Source organism: Lagopus leucura, unplaced genomic scaffold (genome assembly GCF_019238085.1).
Source record: "Lagopus leucura isolate 7727_CA_CO unplaced genomic scaffold, USGS_WTPT01 Super-Scaffold_100001, whole genome shotgun sequence".
Lineage (NCBI taxonomy): Eukaryota > Metazoa > Chordata > Aves > Galliformes > Phasianidae > Lagopus > Lagopus leucura.
Window position 1 is genome coordinate 65,003,959 of NW_024962262.1, and position 17,464 is coordinate 65,021,422.

Below are 17,464 nucleotides of genomic sequence, written 5' to 3' on the forward strand. Positions count from 1 at the left end.
AATGTTCAAAAGCAATTTCTTTACTTCTGAATATTGCATTTTCATAAGTTTATTTTCAAATTTTTACTGTAGTTATTGTTTCGCTTTTTTAAAACATTGCCAAAAGCATTCTTTAATCCATGTAATATTCTAATGAGCAACAGATGTTGTAAAATAACTGTTCAGTTTCTGAGAGATTTATTCTAGTAAGAATTAGTGTCAACAAAGTGTCTTATTTATTTCTTCTAAGAAGAAATTTGCATTAAGTGAAGTGAAAATCTAAACATATGTTAATTGAATTAATAGAATTCATTTATTGAATTAACTCTTCACATATCTTTTTTCAGTAGATCTCAGCATGTTTTATGAAAAAGAGTAACACCACTACCTTTATTTTAGAGGCTTCAAAATTAAGTGCAGGACATGCGAAAAAAAATGACCTTCGCTTCACTGCAAACTCCTTTGTGGTAATTGTAGAGTGCAGTAAGGTCTTCCCTGAGCTTCCTTTTCTCAAGGCAAAATAACCTTAGTTACCTCAGCTGCTCCTCATAAGACTTGTTCTCTAGACCATCATCAGCTTTGTTGCTCTTGTCTGGACACAAATTTCCTTTTTGGTATATTTCCAGCAAATTCTGGAAGGTACCAAACTAGCCGTTTTTTATTTGACAAAATAAGTAATAAAAGCTGTTCAAAGAGAAGACTTTAGTTCCTAGTTACAGTAATAATCTACCCACTTTAACGAAATCATAGACATGAATGTTTGCTATCTACTGCATGCATAAAAAACTGTTATTTTGCATAAAACAATGCCTAACAATTTACTTTCTTTTCAAATGTCCTATTGCTATAGAACCATTTCCAAGCCTAGGATGTGCCAAGTATCACATCTTTACAGAAAGGCATACTTCTAAGCCAATCTGAATGACATTCTTTCCATAAAGACGATGAATTCTAGAGTATTTTATGAAGAATGAGGTAGAATATGTGGTGAAAAGAGTATATTTTACATATGTAAGTAGATTGCTGTAACACAGGGATGGTTAAAAGATAGCACTAATTCAATTCACAAACTTTTGACCAAAGAGACAACCTAGAAGCGTATCTGTCCTTATCGAGTACCTTATCAGCAATACCATGAACCAATTAATTACTCACACAGAAGATAACATCCATTCTCAGAAAAAGAAATACATATTCCATTAAATCATATTGTCTAAGAGAGGATAAAACCACTCACACACTGATTCATGAGTGGAAAAACTGAGAACAATATAGGTCAATAAAAAATACATACAGCTAATTTGCGTAGACTAGTCAGCATCTCATTTTCATCTTTAAAGTCACTTGTCTGGATTTTGCTAAGTGCATCTTCTTTCTCAGTAAGCCACGCATCAAAAAGGCACTGAAAGAAAATTGGAGAGAACAAGATGAAACAGCCCCAGTTGGGACGTTCCTAGTACAGTTTCAGGAAGAACATTTCAGTTTGTAACTACTAACAATACTCACCTGCTCTTCTGCAAAGTGCTGCCATTTTCTAAGAATATCTTGCAAAAGGACCCATCGATCTTCTGTCCATCTGCAGATGGCTGCCCACCGGCTTCCAAAGTGCTAGAAAGAAAGAAAAAAATAATACAATAAATGTTCATTTATACGTTTTAAAACAAAGGAATCTGATCTTCCTATGCCCTTATAAATTTTTTTGAAAATATTTTGGTAACTCACTTTTTATAATTTTACGTTCTTAAAATACATTTCACTGAAATAGATTTTACCACCGATTGAGATAAGACTCAAATGGAGAGAATAGGAAAAGTAACAGAGCTGGAAAGAAGGAGAAAATTTTAATACTAGTATAAAGACATATTTTTCCATTAAATCTCCAATACTATGCTCTCTCTCTCTCTCAAAAAAAGAAAAAAAAGAAAAAAAAAATCTGATTTATTTTCTCCTTTACAATGTTGTCATAGGAGAAAAAAATCCTAGAAGCTAACATTAGCATACATTTACATACACATGAGGTTTTCTGTATACTTATAGCATACGCATTTTAAAACTGTGAAAAATGCTATGTTGTTCTCTTTTATTTATTTTAAAGAAAACATTACCACATTATTTAGTTTTCCTATTAGTCTTCATTGAAAAAATGCCTGGTTAGGACTACAGCTGTGATGATGCATGTTACTATAAAACTTCTATTGCAACAATCTACAATAATTTTATTACACTTGAGCACCATATGCAAAATTTTCAGCTCCTCCCAAATAACAAGTCTTTTAAAATCTGTAGAATACAGGATATTAACGTATATTATTTTCCACCTATTTCTATTGCATATGTATTAACAAAAGGAAAAATAGTTGTTTTTCCCCCATTTTCTTATTTGTTCATATTTTTCATTTTCATACTTATTTTTAATAGGACTATGATTTAATTTTGGCAAAAAAAAATTCAAAAAACGAATTTTTGAAATGGATTAAAATGATACATCTAATTGAATTATATATAGAAGAGATATTTCTCTACTTTCTATCAAGAATGTAAATTCTATTTTGTACTTCCTAGGAACTGAATGGTAAATCTACAGGTTACTTGAATTTGTGGCATTAACGATGTTATGTCCAAGTAAAAAGTAAGCAGATTCCATATATTTCACTCACTGAAGGTTCAAGCCATAATAAATCTTACAGATTAAAAAAAAAAAAAAAAAAGTGTTTATGGTGACATTCAGTCTGATCATATTAGATAATTGCTCAGTTTAGAAGACTGAAAATCATCTCTGATCAGCAACCGCAATAAAGCTAAACCATGACACAGCTCAACATTGTTGCAAACTGATAAGCATCCCATTTCAGCCACTCACTTTATTACGAAGTAGGTTTTGAGAAAGTAGGTTTTGAAAAGAAGCTTTTTTGTTTTCTTTAGGCTTAGCATTAAGGATCATGGTTTTCATTTATATTTGGAATTATATAATGGGTACTTATTTTATTTCCTAATTAGACCTAGAGCAAACTCAATTTTTCAAGTCTAAGAACCACATTTATTTTATATTAAAACAAATTTTAGTGTAAATTTGTCATTAAAAAGTGATCAAAAACTTCCAATTCAAAGAAAGACACAAGGAAGTTCAAGTTATGAACATGAATATTTCAGAAAGCTTATTTCCATATCAACAGAAGTAATTACTGGTGAAAGACTTTTGCCCTCAACAATGAAACAGTAAAATATTTTACTTGCTCATTTCACTCATTCATCATCAAATGATTTTGTCAAATTCCATGATACAGAACAGTTGGGGAAAAAAAAAAAAAAAAAGAAAAAACACCTGACAACCAGCCAAAAAAATTAATTATTAAAAAAAAAACACACTAATCTTCCCTTTATTGAAAATTATTGTTCTCAACTCTTTCAAAGGGTAGATAACAGTAGCACAAGAGGAAACGGTTTTAAGTTGAAGGAGGGAAGATTTAGGTTGGATATCAGAGGGAAGTTCTTTACAGAGAGAGTGGTGAGGTGCTGGAACAGGCTGCCCAGAGGGGTTGTGGATGCCCCATCCCTGGAGGTGCTCAAGCCCAGGTTGGATGGGGCTAGTATTAAAGTTGGAGGCTGGCGACCCTTCCTGTGGCAGGGGGTTGGAGATCCAGGATCATTCAGGTCCTTTTCAACCCAAGCCATTCTATGATTCTATGCTTGCTAATTACTAGTTCAGAAATCACAAACACACAGTCCAGATGCTTCTTCTTTGAAACTGTCTTTCCTTATAATTCCCGCAATTCAGAGTAATTATTATTAGTCAACTACTAATAACATTGTAATGATTCAATAAAGTTATATGAAGGGCCTGTTTGTCATTACTTAGCAAGGTCCAAGTCAAAATACTACGCCCATTTTTCCCCACTAACATAGGATAAAAATCTATCTATTTTTAAAATCTCTATATACAGATGGTAAGGTGAGCCACATTTGGTTGCTTTGGTGCCTCATGGTCTGATTTACAACAAAGTTTCTGAATCCTAATTATAGACTACATTTTTAAAATAAACTTGAAAATTTTACTAAAAGATTTATAAATCATCCCAAAGACCTACAGCAAAACTTCTGGCACCTCTGATTTAAATCAGTGTTGTTAGGAAATTCTTCTCATGACCAGACATGTCTTCGTTGCTAATACAGATTTAGATCTAAATAAATTACACAGCAGAAAATTAAATCATAATTAAAAGCATTTCAAGCTGATACAAACTCTGATAGTCCAGTACTTATATGAGACAAATGGTAATACATGAGATGCACTGAAAAATCTTATTTTTAAAAAATTAGAATTTGATTTTTATTCTCTTCCTAAATGCTGGTTAAACAATATAAATATTTCCTTTTCTAACCTCCTTTCAAGGAGAACAGCCTAAGTATTCCCTGTTAGAACAGAAAGCAAACTAAAATACATGTAAGGTACGTTCCCTGTCCCCCCTTCCCTTCCCTCCCCTCTAATAAACTCATTGATTTGCGCACTAGGTAACATATTGGTCAGTGCATAATGCTTATTTCACTATATGTCTCAAAAGCATCACAAAACATAACCTATTTTTTTGCCTCAATGGTATGACAAAACCTTATATTTTAATAACTGAAATGACTAAGCACACTGATAAACGGGTTGATAGCCCAAATTACCTTAAACCTATTATTTTTTATGAGAGTTCACATGAATGTGTTCAACTGCTCAGTTGAAAAACTTTAAGACAAAAAGATGTAAGTCCAAAATATCATGCGAGTACTTTCTCTAAAGTGGATACTGACTGAGAAGTGGATACTGAATGAGAAGGTGCTCAGTTTTATCCCCTTTTTTTTCCCCATCAAATAGTACCCAAAGCTGTAGGTAGCCTCCGTGATGTCTGGGAAATCAGGCTGCATCACAGGTTTTGCTCCCAATACCTAGAAAAATAAATCTCCAGAGAAAAAGTAAAATGCCTATTTGCTCATTTGAAATGCCTATTTTATGGTCCTAGCTGGAATTTTCAGAGAAATCTACATATAAAAGAAACTTTTCGTATGTTCAGAGGACTCTGAAAGAATGTCCTTTACGCAGAAGATAAACAGAAGATAGAACAGTCTGCAAAAAGGTCAAAATAAGCAAGTACAAGAACAGGATAAAGTGAGTAAAAACAATGCAACTCTTGGAAACACTGAAGTGGATGTATAAAAAACTGAAAAAAAAAGACTGAAGCTTGCAACTAATATAAAAGGATTTTTGAAAGACGCTTCTTTTAATGAAATAATGCTATCTACTCTTTAAAGTAAAAAGAAATTTTGTCTATATGCAAAATCATTGTTTAAAAAGATTTAGCAGATTCACTGTATTTCCCCTGTGCAGCTACAAGCAGAATGTGCATATATATATATATATATATATTTTTTTTAAGAAAACTTCTTTACTTATTTTGAAGTACTTTTACAAGAACTAGACATACATCATCATCAACCAAAGAATAGCACCAGATGAGTATATTATCGACCACAAAATTATACTCTCCATTCCTTTCCTTCAGTAGCCATCAAGAACCATTTGATGCATCAAATGCAGATCTCATTCCAGTATGGAACCCTGAGGCCTGTGGAGAGCTCTAATTTCAACTAGCCTACAAGAGTCCTTGAGGGACTGATTGTCTACTGGGTATAATTAGAGTAAAAATTTCATACCTTCTGGGCTTTTTTCATGTCATTCAGTGATTTATCTCAGCTGAAGGCAATTTCCCATACTTTCTTGAGAAATAAGTCAGACTACTGAAACAGATTGGGTAGTATAGTCCTCTGATTTTTCAGCACTAAATTCAGATTTAGGTCTTATGCAGTAGCTTCCTTTCTGGTAAATCTTGGGATTGAGACCATTGGGATCTAGAAGCTACCTATCTAAATAGCCAGATCTCAACACCAGCACAAACACACAGAGCCTCACAAAATGTCACTCAGATAGGTCAAGTAAACAATGTTAAGTATAAAAAGATAAAATATTCACACTGAACCAGGCTAGCTATAATCTCTCAGACTACCTTGGGAAAGCAACTTAAGAAGAGGTGTTTACTTTTCTTTTCCATGCAGTGTGAACTTATCTGTAATTTGTTTGAGGGGACGCATCTGACTTCTGTGTCATTAACTGATTCTTAAGTAGGACTCAGATTCTTGGCACATGCAATAAATCTGAAGAGCTTCTACAGCACTCCTTTGAAACCAGCGTAAATTCCTGTCAGCCTGTTGAGACTTTTACAATATGTAAAGAAATTCTTTATATTGTTTTATACAGATACATGTACAAATATATGTATTTATATTTACAAAGACATATACACATATAGATACATACACACGCATATATATATATACACAAAAATATTTCAGAAATCACTATCTCGATACTCTAAGAAAAAGCCAGAACTGATTTACCGCTGCTTTGAAAATGCAGTCTCAACTGCTATCTGGCAAAATGGTTCACTGTCTTTCAAATCTGATCCTGACCAGTATCTCACTCAGGCAACCTTGGCAAGCCTTTTGTCTGACAGTGGAACACACTTGTTTTGTTTTGCTTTTAAAAGTGAGACTGGCAGGTACATAATCAAATAATGAGCTTTGCTCCATGGTACTTCTGACAAATGCTCTGCTAGGTGCACCTGCCAACACAATCTCTCTCCTGTGATTATATATTCAGTTTGCAAATGACATGGGAAAAAAAAAAAAAGATATATAAACAATCTTTTCATACACACAGGAGAGGTAATGTAACATTTGGCAGGACAGCAGGTGGACTGTGGTTTTCCCTGGTATAAAGGAAAAAAATATTACAGACCTCCCTAATACCCTAAGCAACATAACTTTTTGGCTGTATTTAGTTTTTATTAACACTTTTAAAAGTGTTACAAACTCTCTGACTTCAGAACAATGAGATTATTGAACTTTTCTTTCAGATTTCTCTTTAAGAGAGTACGATTGAAAGAAGGAGCCACACAGCATCTGGATTGTTTTACACCACCCCAATACTCTACTCAGTGCTCCGCTTCTATATAGGTTTCCTCAGGAATTCCCTTGCTGGCATCATTTCAGGAATATATTTCCTCAATGACAGTAACAATTGTTCATGCTTTATCTCAATAAAGCACCTTCTCTACAAGTATCCTTACAAACTGACTATTTCTGTTATGCTGCATACACATATGTTATTCTTCAAGCTTTTTTAACTGGACAAACACATCATAGTAATGAGCAAGTTCTGTTTATTGAAACTGCGAATAAGCTTTTTATTCCATAGCCCTGTGTAGATTCTCATAAAACAGTTTATGAATTCTCATAAAATTGTTTCAATAGATCGCGAAATTAAAAATATTAAGACTCCCCAATCATTTTTACTGATGCTTACCTCAGTCTGAGTTTCCTGTGTGTTTTCTGCTATACATCATACTTGAGGTTTGTTGCAAATGCCTCTTCTATAGGGCTTTGAATTCTACATCACAATAGTAAGACTAGAAAATCTTCTCCTATCAATCCCTTTTTTAAATTGGCTGACTTTGTCCTCGTAAGGAATTTAAATAATCAATTCTGCCTCTTGTGAGGGTAAAGGGTGTAGTTGTGACCTTACTGAAGAACATTATTGTCTCTAGAATGTGAAATTAGATTCAATTTGCAGTAATCCCCACTTTTTATTTCTTTCCTGCACGTCTCAAAAATTTCAGTTGTATATCTTCTAATTTGTGAAGCATAACAAATATCAAATGCCTTAAATAATTTTCACTTTTTTTTGGTCATACTTTACCATAGCCTTCTCTGAAGGAATCAGGTTTGCAAACACAGAACAGTATCTCAGTTAAACTTTTTCCTATTTGTTTTTTTAAATTTTATTTCATTTTCCCCTCTTCCATTCCATTTTCCTTGTTTAGTTAACCTTCTAAAACCACGAGTTTGCAAGGGATCTACTTTACTCCACTGAGGAGAATAAGAGTAGTTAGCAAGACATTCTGAAATACCAGTCTTTCTTGCATGGTTCCAATACTGAAGATAAATTTAAAAGGAAATAATAATTGATATTCAGTATAGACTGAATTGTTTCCTTCCCTGGGTTGTGCTCCCTGATGTAGAAGCAGTTTGTGGTCTCAGTATTAATCAGCTTAGCCAAATGTGTACTATCTACACTAATTCCCATACTAATTACTAATTTATTGAATTTATTAGGATTGGTATCCAAATCAGCTAGATTTTAGACAGCACAAACATCTGTCTGTTATACAGACATGCCTTCCAGCTGAATGTAATGAGAGTTTCTCTAGAGAAATCTTGGCCTTTAAAGATCCAAAAAAGCACAAGCCTGTTTATTTTCGTTCAGTAAACCAAAATGAGGAAAACTACTTTATCCTTTCTAAAAAAGATAACTGGAAGAACCCTTGGTTCTAACACTAATGTACTTCTTGTGCATGATCTGGACATCTGAGGACATATTTAGTTATACCCTTCTTCCCAATTCCAGTCAACATGTCTCAATACTGTGTCTAAGTTCATCGAACAGCTATAAGAAGAGCACTGCATTTATGTATTTTTCTTTTAAGGTGAGAGACTTTCTTAAAACAAAAGGTAAAGTTTAACCATTTCTAGACCATTTAGGTTGCTAGCTCTGTCATAAACACGTCATCGGTGCACCATGGGATATTCAAATAATTTTGTTTAGAAAATGGAACATCAAAAAGTCTGTTGTTTAGACTTTGCATTAAAAAGCAGTGAAGAATGTTTGGATTCAAAGACAGACATTATGCTGACTTGTTCCAGTCCTGGTGCTCTAGGAAGCCCTGCCACAAGAATCCTAAGCAATAAACAATTGATAAAATATGTATACAGAAGAGGATGAAACAGAGGATGAAACAGAGAAATGAAACAAAGGAGAGACTGAAATAATTCTCTTTGTTTCTTAGAAAATACGTTCAAGTGAAACTAATGGGAAAGGCTAACTCCAAAAAAGTGGTTAAAAAAACCTACATGTTCTTGATATTTCTGCACAAACTTTATTCACTTAGGCAACCCTTCATATATTGGCGTTATTTTTGTTTAATTCACATATTTGGTTTCACTTATTTTTTTAAGGTCTTTTTAATTCTATTTTTTTAAAGGCTCTTTTAATTTGATGGGGTAAGTATTAGCATTAACAAAAGCCATACACATATTGGGTAACATTTAAAATGAATGTGCCTTTAAGCATCTGAGAGTTGATCATGACATTTTTTGTACTATAATGCCAAAATACAACACATGCAAAAGTTTCCAATCAGAAGAAAAACCTTTTTTTTCAGTAAACTCACACTCTACTTGTAATGTTGTTATGTCCTTCTCTTAAATATAACAGATAATCATGCTACTTCTGTTAGGATTAATGGAATAAAGTTAAGAAACAAAAGACGAACATTTGTCCTTAGTCTTGAGTATAAATGAAATGTGTTAATAATGAAGGAAACAGAAAACATAAAAAAAAGTTACTCTATTTGTTATTTTCTGCAAAATACTTGTATTTCACTGACATACAAACGTCATTGGCTATAGAAATGTTTAAGATAATAATCTCAATGCTACAAATATTTCTTATTTCACTTAAAGCCACTGACAGCTTTCTCTCTGAGACCTCAGTTCACTTCTATCTCAGTTCAGTTACCTGAAGCTGCTCTTCCAGTGCAGCCGTCGCTTTGTCTCCACTGTTTTCATCCACCACCACCACCATATGGGTAAGAGAGTTCACCTTCACTTGTTCCTGTTCCAAATCATCTTGAAATGCCTATAATTAAAACACAAATTTACGCAAGAAAATTTATTCCAAATTAAGAAAATGCTGTGTGCTTGAAGTCTCACTAACAAATACAAGTAACTAACCCACTACAATAACCTTGTAATCCCATTGCTGTAAATATTAAATATATTCAAATGTATTTTGTTAATGAATGCTAGCATAAGCATATTCTGTAGACTTCTATTCCTTTCAAGAATAGCTTATTTTATTATTACACACTCACAAGGCATAACTCTTATAGAACTTCAGACTGAAAATGTGGCCTGTGAAAATACGTGTTGAGTTGATATAGTTGATTATTTACAGATATCATTAAAGTATCCATACGTAGCAATAGCTCTGCCCATTTTAAAGAAACATTAGGTTGGGTTGTGTACTTTGTAACAGCATATTAAAACATTGTAATATTTCAAAATGTATAAAGTATTTAAAAGGATGCATTTTTTTTTTTTCATTAATTACATGATTTTTGGCTGCGCACTTCTTCATTAGCAACTTACTGTGAAAGTACTCAGGAGGTGACTCAAGATAGGAAATATATGTGGCACCCTCATTTCAATTATTGCGATAAAATAGAATTAAAAAAAAAAAAAGAAAAAAGAAAAAGAAACAAACAAACAAACAAACTGGGAGAGGCACTTTACAATTTCTGAATGCCTGAGGAAAAATTGTCTTGCCCTTTCAACTTTGGTATCCAGCATTCTACTGCAGTAAAACCTGGGACAGTTTTAGATGTGAAATACTGAACTGCTAAAAGTGAAGAAATGTCTATCTATCAAATTTGCACAAACTGGCATTCTCAACTTTGTCAAATTTGTACAACTCTTCACACTTGTTTGACCCTCCCACAATTTCCCAGACTTTATGTAATACATCTAATCAATTGTTCCTTCTCTCCTCACAGTGCACAGAGAAGGGCAGTGAGAACTCTCCTACATCTTCACTCTCTGGCAGAAAACAGTCTACAGCATTTTCACAAAACATATGATCTATGTTAAAAGAAAAAAAAAAAAAAGGGAAGAGAAATGAGGAAAGAAAGTAAAGGATTTAAGTTACTGAAAGGTACAGTGCTGCACAAACATCCCCTTCATGGGTTTTATTGTCTCTTTTTTTGTCTGCACTTCCATTGAAAGATGGACACTCTACCTTCCTGCAGTTTGTTAACAAAAACTGAAACTGAACTTGACAAGGGATGTGAAAAACAACAAGTAGGGATTCTAGTTTTACATTAGTTGGAAAAGAAAACCAAGGAGTTTACCACCTTTGAAAAATCAGAAGGGAAGAAATGGCAACAACAGACATGGAGAAGGCTGAGGTACCCAACAAGTTATTTGCCGGATTCTTCAATGTTTGTCAGGCTTCCCATACCTATCATGTCCCTGAACTTCTATGCAGGAGCTGGGGGAACAAAGTCCCTCCCACTGTAAACAAAGTGCAAGTTTGAGACCAACTAATGAGACTGAATGTGTACAGATCTATAGAACCTGATCACATTCATTCCAGGGACCTGAAGGAACTGACATTTGGTTTTCAAGCCACTCTAAACCATATTCAAAAAATGGAAAATGTAAGGTGAAATTCTCTGGTCTGGAAAAAAGGAAATATTATTCCTATTTATAAGAAAGGCAGAAAGGAAGAAAGATCCAGAAACTACAGGCTGGTGAGCCTCACATCTGTGCCTGGAAAGATCACGGAGTGAATCCTCCTGGAAGCCACATTAAGGAGAGACGAGGAGACAATCCAAGACATCCAACATGGTTTACTCAGGACAGATGGTGCCTAACCAATCTGGTGGCCTTAAACAATGGAGTGATAGCATTGGTGGACAAAGGAAGGGCAACTGAAGTCATATGCCTGGACTTCTGCAAGGCCCTTGGCATGGTCTCTCACCACATACTTATTTCTAAATTGAAGAGATACGGATTTGGCCTTCCAGAATGTAATGGGAGCTCATGAACAGGAGGGAGACAGACTTTTTATACAGTTTGATAGCGATTGGAAAGGGCTTTAAACTAAAAAAAAAGGAGATTTAGGTAAGATATTAGGAGGAAAGATTTTTTACTCAGAGGAAGGTGAGGCACTGGCACAGGTTGCCCAGAGAAGTTCTGGTTGCCCCATCCCTAGAGGTGTTCAAGGCCGGTTGGATGGGGCCCTGGGCAGTCTGATCGAGTAAGTAGAAAGGAGGGTGGAAGAAGACGATATTGAAGGTCCCTTCAAATCTAAGCCATTCTATGATTCCATGATTACGATTCTGTGGAAACAAAACGAGCTGAAGTCCTGCCAAAAAAGTAGAGAACTGAACAACCAGACATACTTGCTTCTTCCTCAGCTGTGATGTAACAAGAGGACAAGTGGCAAAGATTGAAATAACCAGAGGTAAAGCATTGACATTGAAACTTCAGGCCACAGAGAAGGCACTACTGAATTTCTTTTCATAATATTCATTACTTTATTACTTAGACTATGCCCTCAACACTTTAGCAGAGTGTGCCTTCAAGATTCATACATATGTAGTCTAATAGTTACAGTTTGCAAAATAAAATGGCTAACTTTAAATGCTAGTGGAAAACATAAATGCATTACAAACTATGTTAAATTTCAATTTCACCATATCAATTTTTCTGCTGCTTTTTCCAGTAGAATAATTCACTTCAGTATGAAGAACATGCACTAGCTGAAGATTAGGTTAGGTATTTTACATCTCTTTTGTAAAGCATTTTAGTTTTATTTGAAAAAAAAAAAAAAACACAAAACAAAACAAAACAAAAACAAACATATAATGGAGCTATACACAACAGGAAAGGAATTCATAGGCTTTTGATTTTAAGGCATAAACCTCTTAGTCTAAGATATTTCAGAGTTTTAATTCCTTTATGAGCATATTCTGGGATGATATATTCATAAGAATCCTTTGTTCTGACTTTTATGCCTGTGATTACCACTTCCATCAGAGAGCGAGACTATAAAGCAATTCTCAAGGACTGTGAAGTACACCAAATTATTAAAACAACCCTTAGAATTCAGACTTCTCAACTTTATCCTGACACAATTCTTGATGAAGGAACAGGATGACAACTGTTTGCTTCCGTTCACTCTTTTATTTAAGCCTCACAAAGGTTACATCCAGGGAGGAGGTGATTTTTACTTCCTTATTAGGGGATATATGAAATACGTCAAAACCATGGAGCAAGCGATGCTCTGTAAATGCAAGAAGTAAAAGTGTGAGCCTCACACACACTGTGAAAGACGTGAGAAGTCAGTAAACCAATGAAACTAAAAAATTTAGTCATTGTCTAAATCCCCAGGTTCAATTCGCCTGAGCTCAATGGCTGTTCTTCATAATTAAAGCATCTATTTTTACCACGAAATTCACTGGAGACAATGATTTGTATGCAGGAACTTGTTGAAACAGGAATTTACTGAAGACAGTTTTAAAACCAGAGCATGCTCTGTTCAGATCATTTGAATTCTAAGTTCTAACAAGCAATCCTCAGCTCAGAGGGAGGAAATTTTCAGGGACTTAAAACTTTATCTATCCCTGTGCTCTTTCCGTGTTTCAATTATATATGTTGACGCTCTGAGACAGCACCAAAAACTCATAAAACACCACAGCTGCTCTAATTCCTATCTGCCTATCAGATCATAAGTTATTTGAGTCCCAAGTAATCTAATTCAAAGGGAATAAAATTACACAGGGTATCAAAGTACCTAAAGATATATCCCTGATAATTTGAACACTTTGGAAGTCTCCTAATTTACCTGTGTGATTTTCTTCTTATTATTTTTTTTTTTTTAAATCAATTACTACAAGATCCTCACATTAAGTATTTTCTGAAGTTAATGATATTTTCATTCAAAAATAATACTTAAAAGAAAATAAAAGCCCAGCCTTCTAGAAAAAAACAAAAACAGAAACAAAAACCCTAGAAGCAGCTCAAGATTTATTTTTTCCCCAAAAAAGGTAATGAAATTATGATTTTTAAAAAAATTACAAATTGTATAATAATGTGGAATGATGATAGTAAAACCATTAATTAAAATTATTTTTTTCCTTAATAATAAAATGTATGGCATTATTTGGCTTGAACTATTCAATAGTTCTCAGACTTCTATTGAAAAATAGCTTTTTCCCTTAATAACATTATAAATAAAGGATTCTTACAAGTGAAAAAAAAAATGCTTAAGATACTGCTGCAAAAGCAATAGTCTTTTTAAAAAAATGTTTGTGTATTGCTCCAAAATACACTTAACTATTCCAAATTTCTTACTAAAGATGTATGCCTTGCTAGTAACATACAATCTCTCTGCCAATCCATTCAGGAATTTTTTCTGTACTATCAAGTTATTCATCTTTCACACTACTGAACTAAGCCGCATGCTGAAAAAAACGCTCTTTGCCTTCTCTGATCCCAGTGATAGGTGTGATTCCCAATCTGCATTACAGAATGACTATTTGTAGTGTTGGACCTGGTAAATAAACTGAAATATTGAACTGTGGGAGCAGGTAGGGAAGTCATAAGGCTAAAAATAAAATGAAATAAAGAGTGGAAATGAGGTATTAACAAAGGGAGAAAGAGGGGGAGAAGATGACAGAAGTAAAGAGGAGATGGAGATAGGAAAATGACAAAACCAACCTATCATCTTTGTTTAATTTGAAATGATCGTGGCCTACCTTCTCACCTCAGGAAGAGAGGTGACTTTTTTTACCTACATAGAACTATACATGCGTAATTGAAAGGAAAAAACAGATGTTCAGTTGTAAAGATACCAAAAAATATTACTGTATTCAAAATCTGTTTGTTTGTTTGTTTTTTCTCCAAATACCACCTCATAACTATCTGTTCTTTTCTGAGAAATTTAATGTCAGAATATACACTTCACTAGCAAACCTACAGACCATCATCATCTCACAAAGCAGTGAGAGTACAAAGGGAAGCAGTAGAATTCCTGTACTTCTTCAGAACTCCTTAATCAGAATGCAGAAAAATTATCTTCAACACTAAAGTGGCTCACGCGACCTTTCACTGCTTTTGATCTCTTCTATAGAAACCACAAAAGCTGTTTTCAATATTAATTTGTTCTGGGAGATTATCTGCCCTCTAGAGCCTGTACACTATAGTACTGACATAGGCCATGAAGCAGCAAATGTTAAAACCTGTCAAGACACTACTCTAGACAGAACTCTAGACAGATTTTGAACTACTGCTGTGGAAACATTAATAGATTATCACAGTACATCTCTATCACCTCATTCTCTATTTTTTATACTTCTCAGTATCTTCCTAACACTATCACCATACTTGTCACAAATACATATATATGTATTACGTCTTTAAAGATACACTGACGCTTAGTAGTGCATATGTAAAGGTAATTAGGAAAAAGGTCCATTCATTGTGAAACTTCAATTAATGCAAAGCTGATTTAATTCAGTTAAAAACATCTATTACATGAATTACAGTCTCTCTCCAGCTCCCTCCCTTTCAAATTGAAGAGCATTTTCCTTATGGAATATGGAATATATTGGTCAAATTGTCTCCCACACTTCTTTTATTAGTTTTTTGTTTTTCATGGATACTATTAATTAATTAACTAATTATTAAAAGAGATTTTTTAAAGTTAAAGTTTATTTTATAGTGCTTCATGGTTACATATTCACAGTCCCAGGAGTCCTAACAAGATGCTGCAACCCAGTTATGGCTACAGAATCAATGTTTTTACAGCATGCACGAGTAAAAATGCAACACGAAAAAAGAAAAAAAAACAACACATGCATTATAAAATCTGATAAGATTTGTATTATAATGTATAACAAAGAGATGTTACAGTTGCCTAGTGTATTCTCGTGCATTGTTTATATGGAAAAAAGAAACTTTTTGTGTTAGGATAAAAGTCAGAATTGTGATACAGTAGCTCACTAGTAAAAGCCTGTTAATTGTACAAAACAATTTGTATTAAACCAAGATTCCATATTACACTGCTGTGTTCTTATGGGAGGAATAGCCATTCAAAATGTTAAAAATTCACTTTTTAAAGCTTTTGGAAACTATATATGCATGCAGTACCCAAATTCCATACCATACCTTATGTTCTTCTACTTGACGCTTTAAGTCCTCTAGATCTGGTCCTAAGGGCTCTGAATCTATCTTCTTTGTCCTTTCCTCTGTTTTCGTTAGCCAGTCAGCTAACTGGGCTAGTTGCTGATTCTGGAGATCCATTAGGATTTTATGTAAACTGTAAAACAAAAAAATAACATCTCAATTTATACATGAAACAAAACCTGTCTGACCTTTATGCTCTTGATTATCTTTGTTAATATTACAGACTGCAAACTAGATGACAGCTTTGCAAGACTTTTCAATCTCAAAATCTGTTCTTTCCAGAAGACACAAAGAACATCCTTGGGCATTTTGATTGTTAAACTGATTTTCATGAGGCTAGATGTCAAGCCAGAATAAAGAATATTTTCAGGCAGGTAAATGAAGATTTGTTGAAATAGTACTGAATTAGGCAATAATTAAATTGAAATGAATTCCTGAGTCCAGGAATTAAAAACAAAACAAAACAAAACCCTTAATAACCCTTAATAACCATTAATATAATCCATTTAAAGAACCATGGAACTGGATATATTTCATGTTTTCTCTGAAGTTTTATTCTCTAGCTGCATTTCTATTACAGCTATTCAAAATTTCAAAACATCATTTGGATTCATAAACTTAAAAAAGACATGTACTTCAAAGGTTTCTTCAAATTCAGGATATTACACAGATCACTGAATCTTCATTTATCCAATGGAGATATTCTCAAAAAACTAAAAGGTATTTTGATAACTCCAAAATGATCTGACCAGAAATCCATAAAAAATAGATCACATTTCATACTTGACACCTTCAGAAATCCTTTAATCTTGTCTTGCCTAAACAGAATCCGCAACTCATCAAAAACACTTATGAAATAATATGTAAGCTGGGGCTAAGCAAAGGAATTACAAGTAATTATTTCTATTTCCCATCTTCCATATACTATGGAATTTTAAACTTAGATCCAGTTCACCGTCCTCCATGATATTCAAACACAAAATACTTTTTCATTGAATTGAACCTGTTTTAAAAATTGTGGAAATCTCTATAAGGTGGTAAATGGCAGTAAGCTTTCCTCTCCCTAGTTTCATTTATCACTCTGAGATACTTTACAGCAAAGAATTCTGGGGAAAGGTAGGAGGAAGACATGAAAAATCAGGTTGTTTTACTTCACCATGTTAATGCATTACTTGCTGCAACAGTCAAGTATATTCAGTACATACTGAACACAGGGTAAATTCAACTTGTACTGCATTTAAATAAATGCACTGCTGTGCTCCAAAATTCCTCTGATAGTCTGATCTCCCAAATGACTTGTCAAATATTAAGTCCCTTTCACTTTTATAGTATCTGTTATTACTAAATCTTTTTAATTTTTGCTGATTGTCTGCATTTGTTTCCCTTGTGCTGTAGCATAGTCTATTTTTAATTTCACTCCCCACTGCAGAGGGCAGACAGTCCTGTGGTTCTTATCTTCACAAACCATCTCTGTTTGGATTGACAAGTCAGTCTAGTGTTAAAGATGGGATTACAGCAATGTGCTCAAAAGATTATTCTTTACAACAAGGTAGAAGATCCTGAAAGTTTAAATTGAGTC

The 17,464-nt window shown here is 33.8% G+C and overlaps 1 protein-coding gene across 12 annotated transcripts in view; it reads right to left on the reverse strand.

Moving 5' to 3' along the window:
• DMD (dystrophin) overlaps positions 1-17,464 on the reverse strand; it is a 986,794-nt gene that overhangs the window by 691,034 nt on the left and 278,296 nt on the right. For all 12 annotated transcript variants that reach the window (XM_042866635.1, XM_042866641.1, XM_042866633.1 and 9 more), the window contains 4 exons: positions 15,868-16,018; positions 9,653-9,772; positions 1,486-1,587; positions 1,274-1,381 (listed from right to left, as the gene is read on the reverse strand). In XM_042866635.1, coding sequence (XP_042722569.1) covers positions 1,274-1,381; positions 1,486-1,587; positions 9,653-9,772; positions 15,868-16,018 — 481 coding nt within the window. The remainder of the gene's footprint in view (positions 1-1,273; positions 1,382-1,485; positions 1,588-9,652; positions 9,773-15,867; positions 16,019-17,464) is intronic.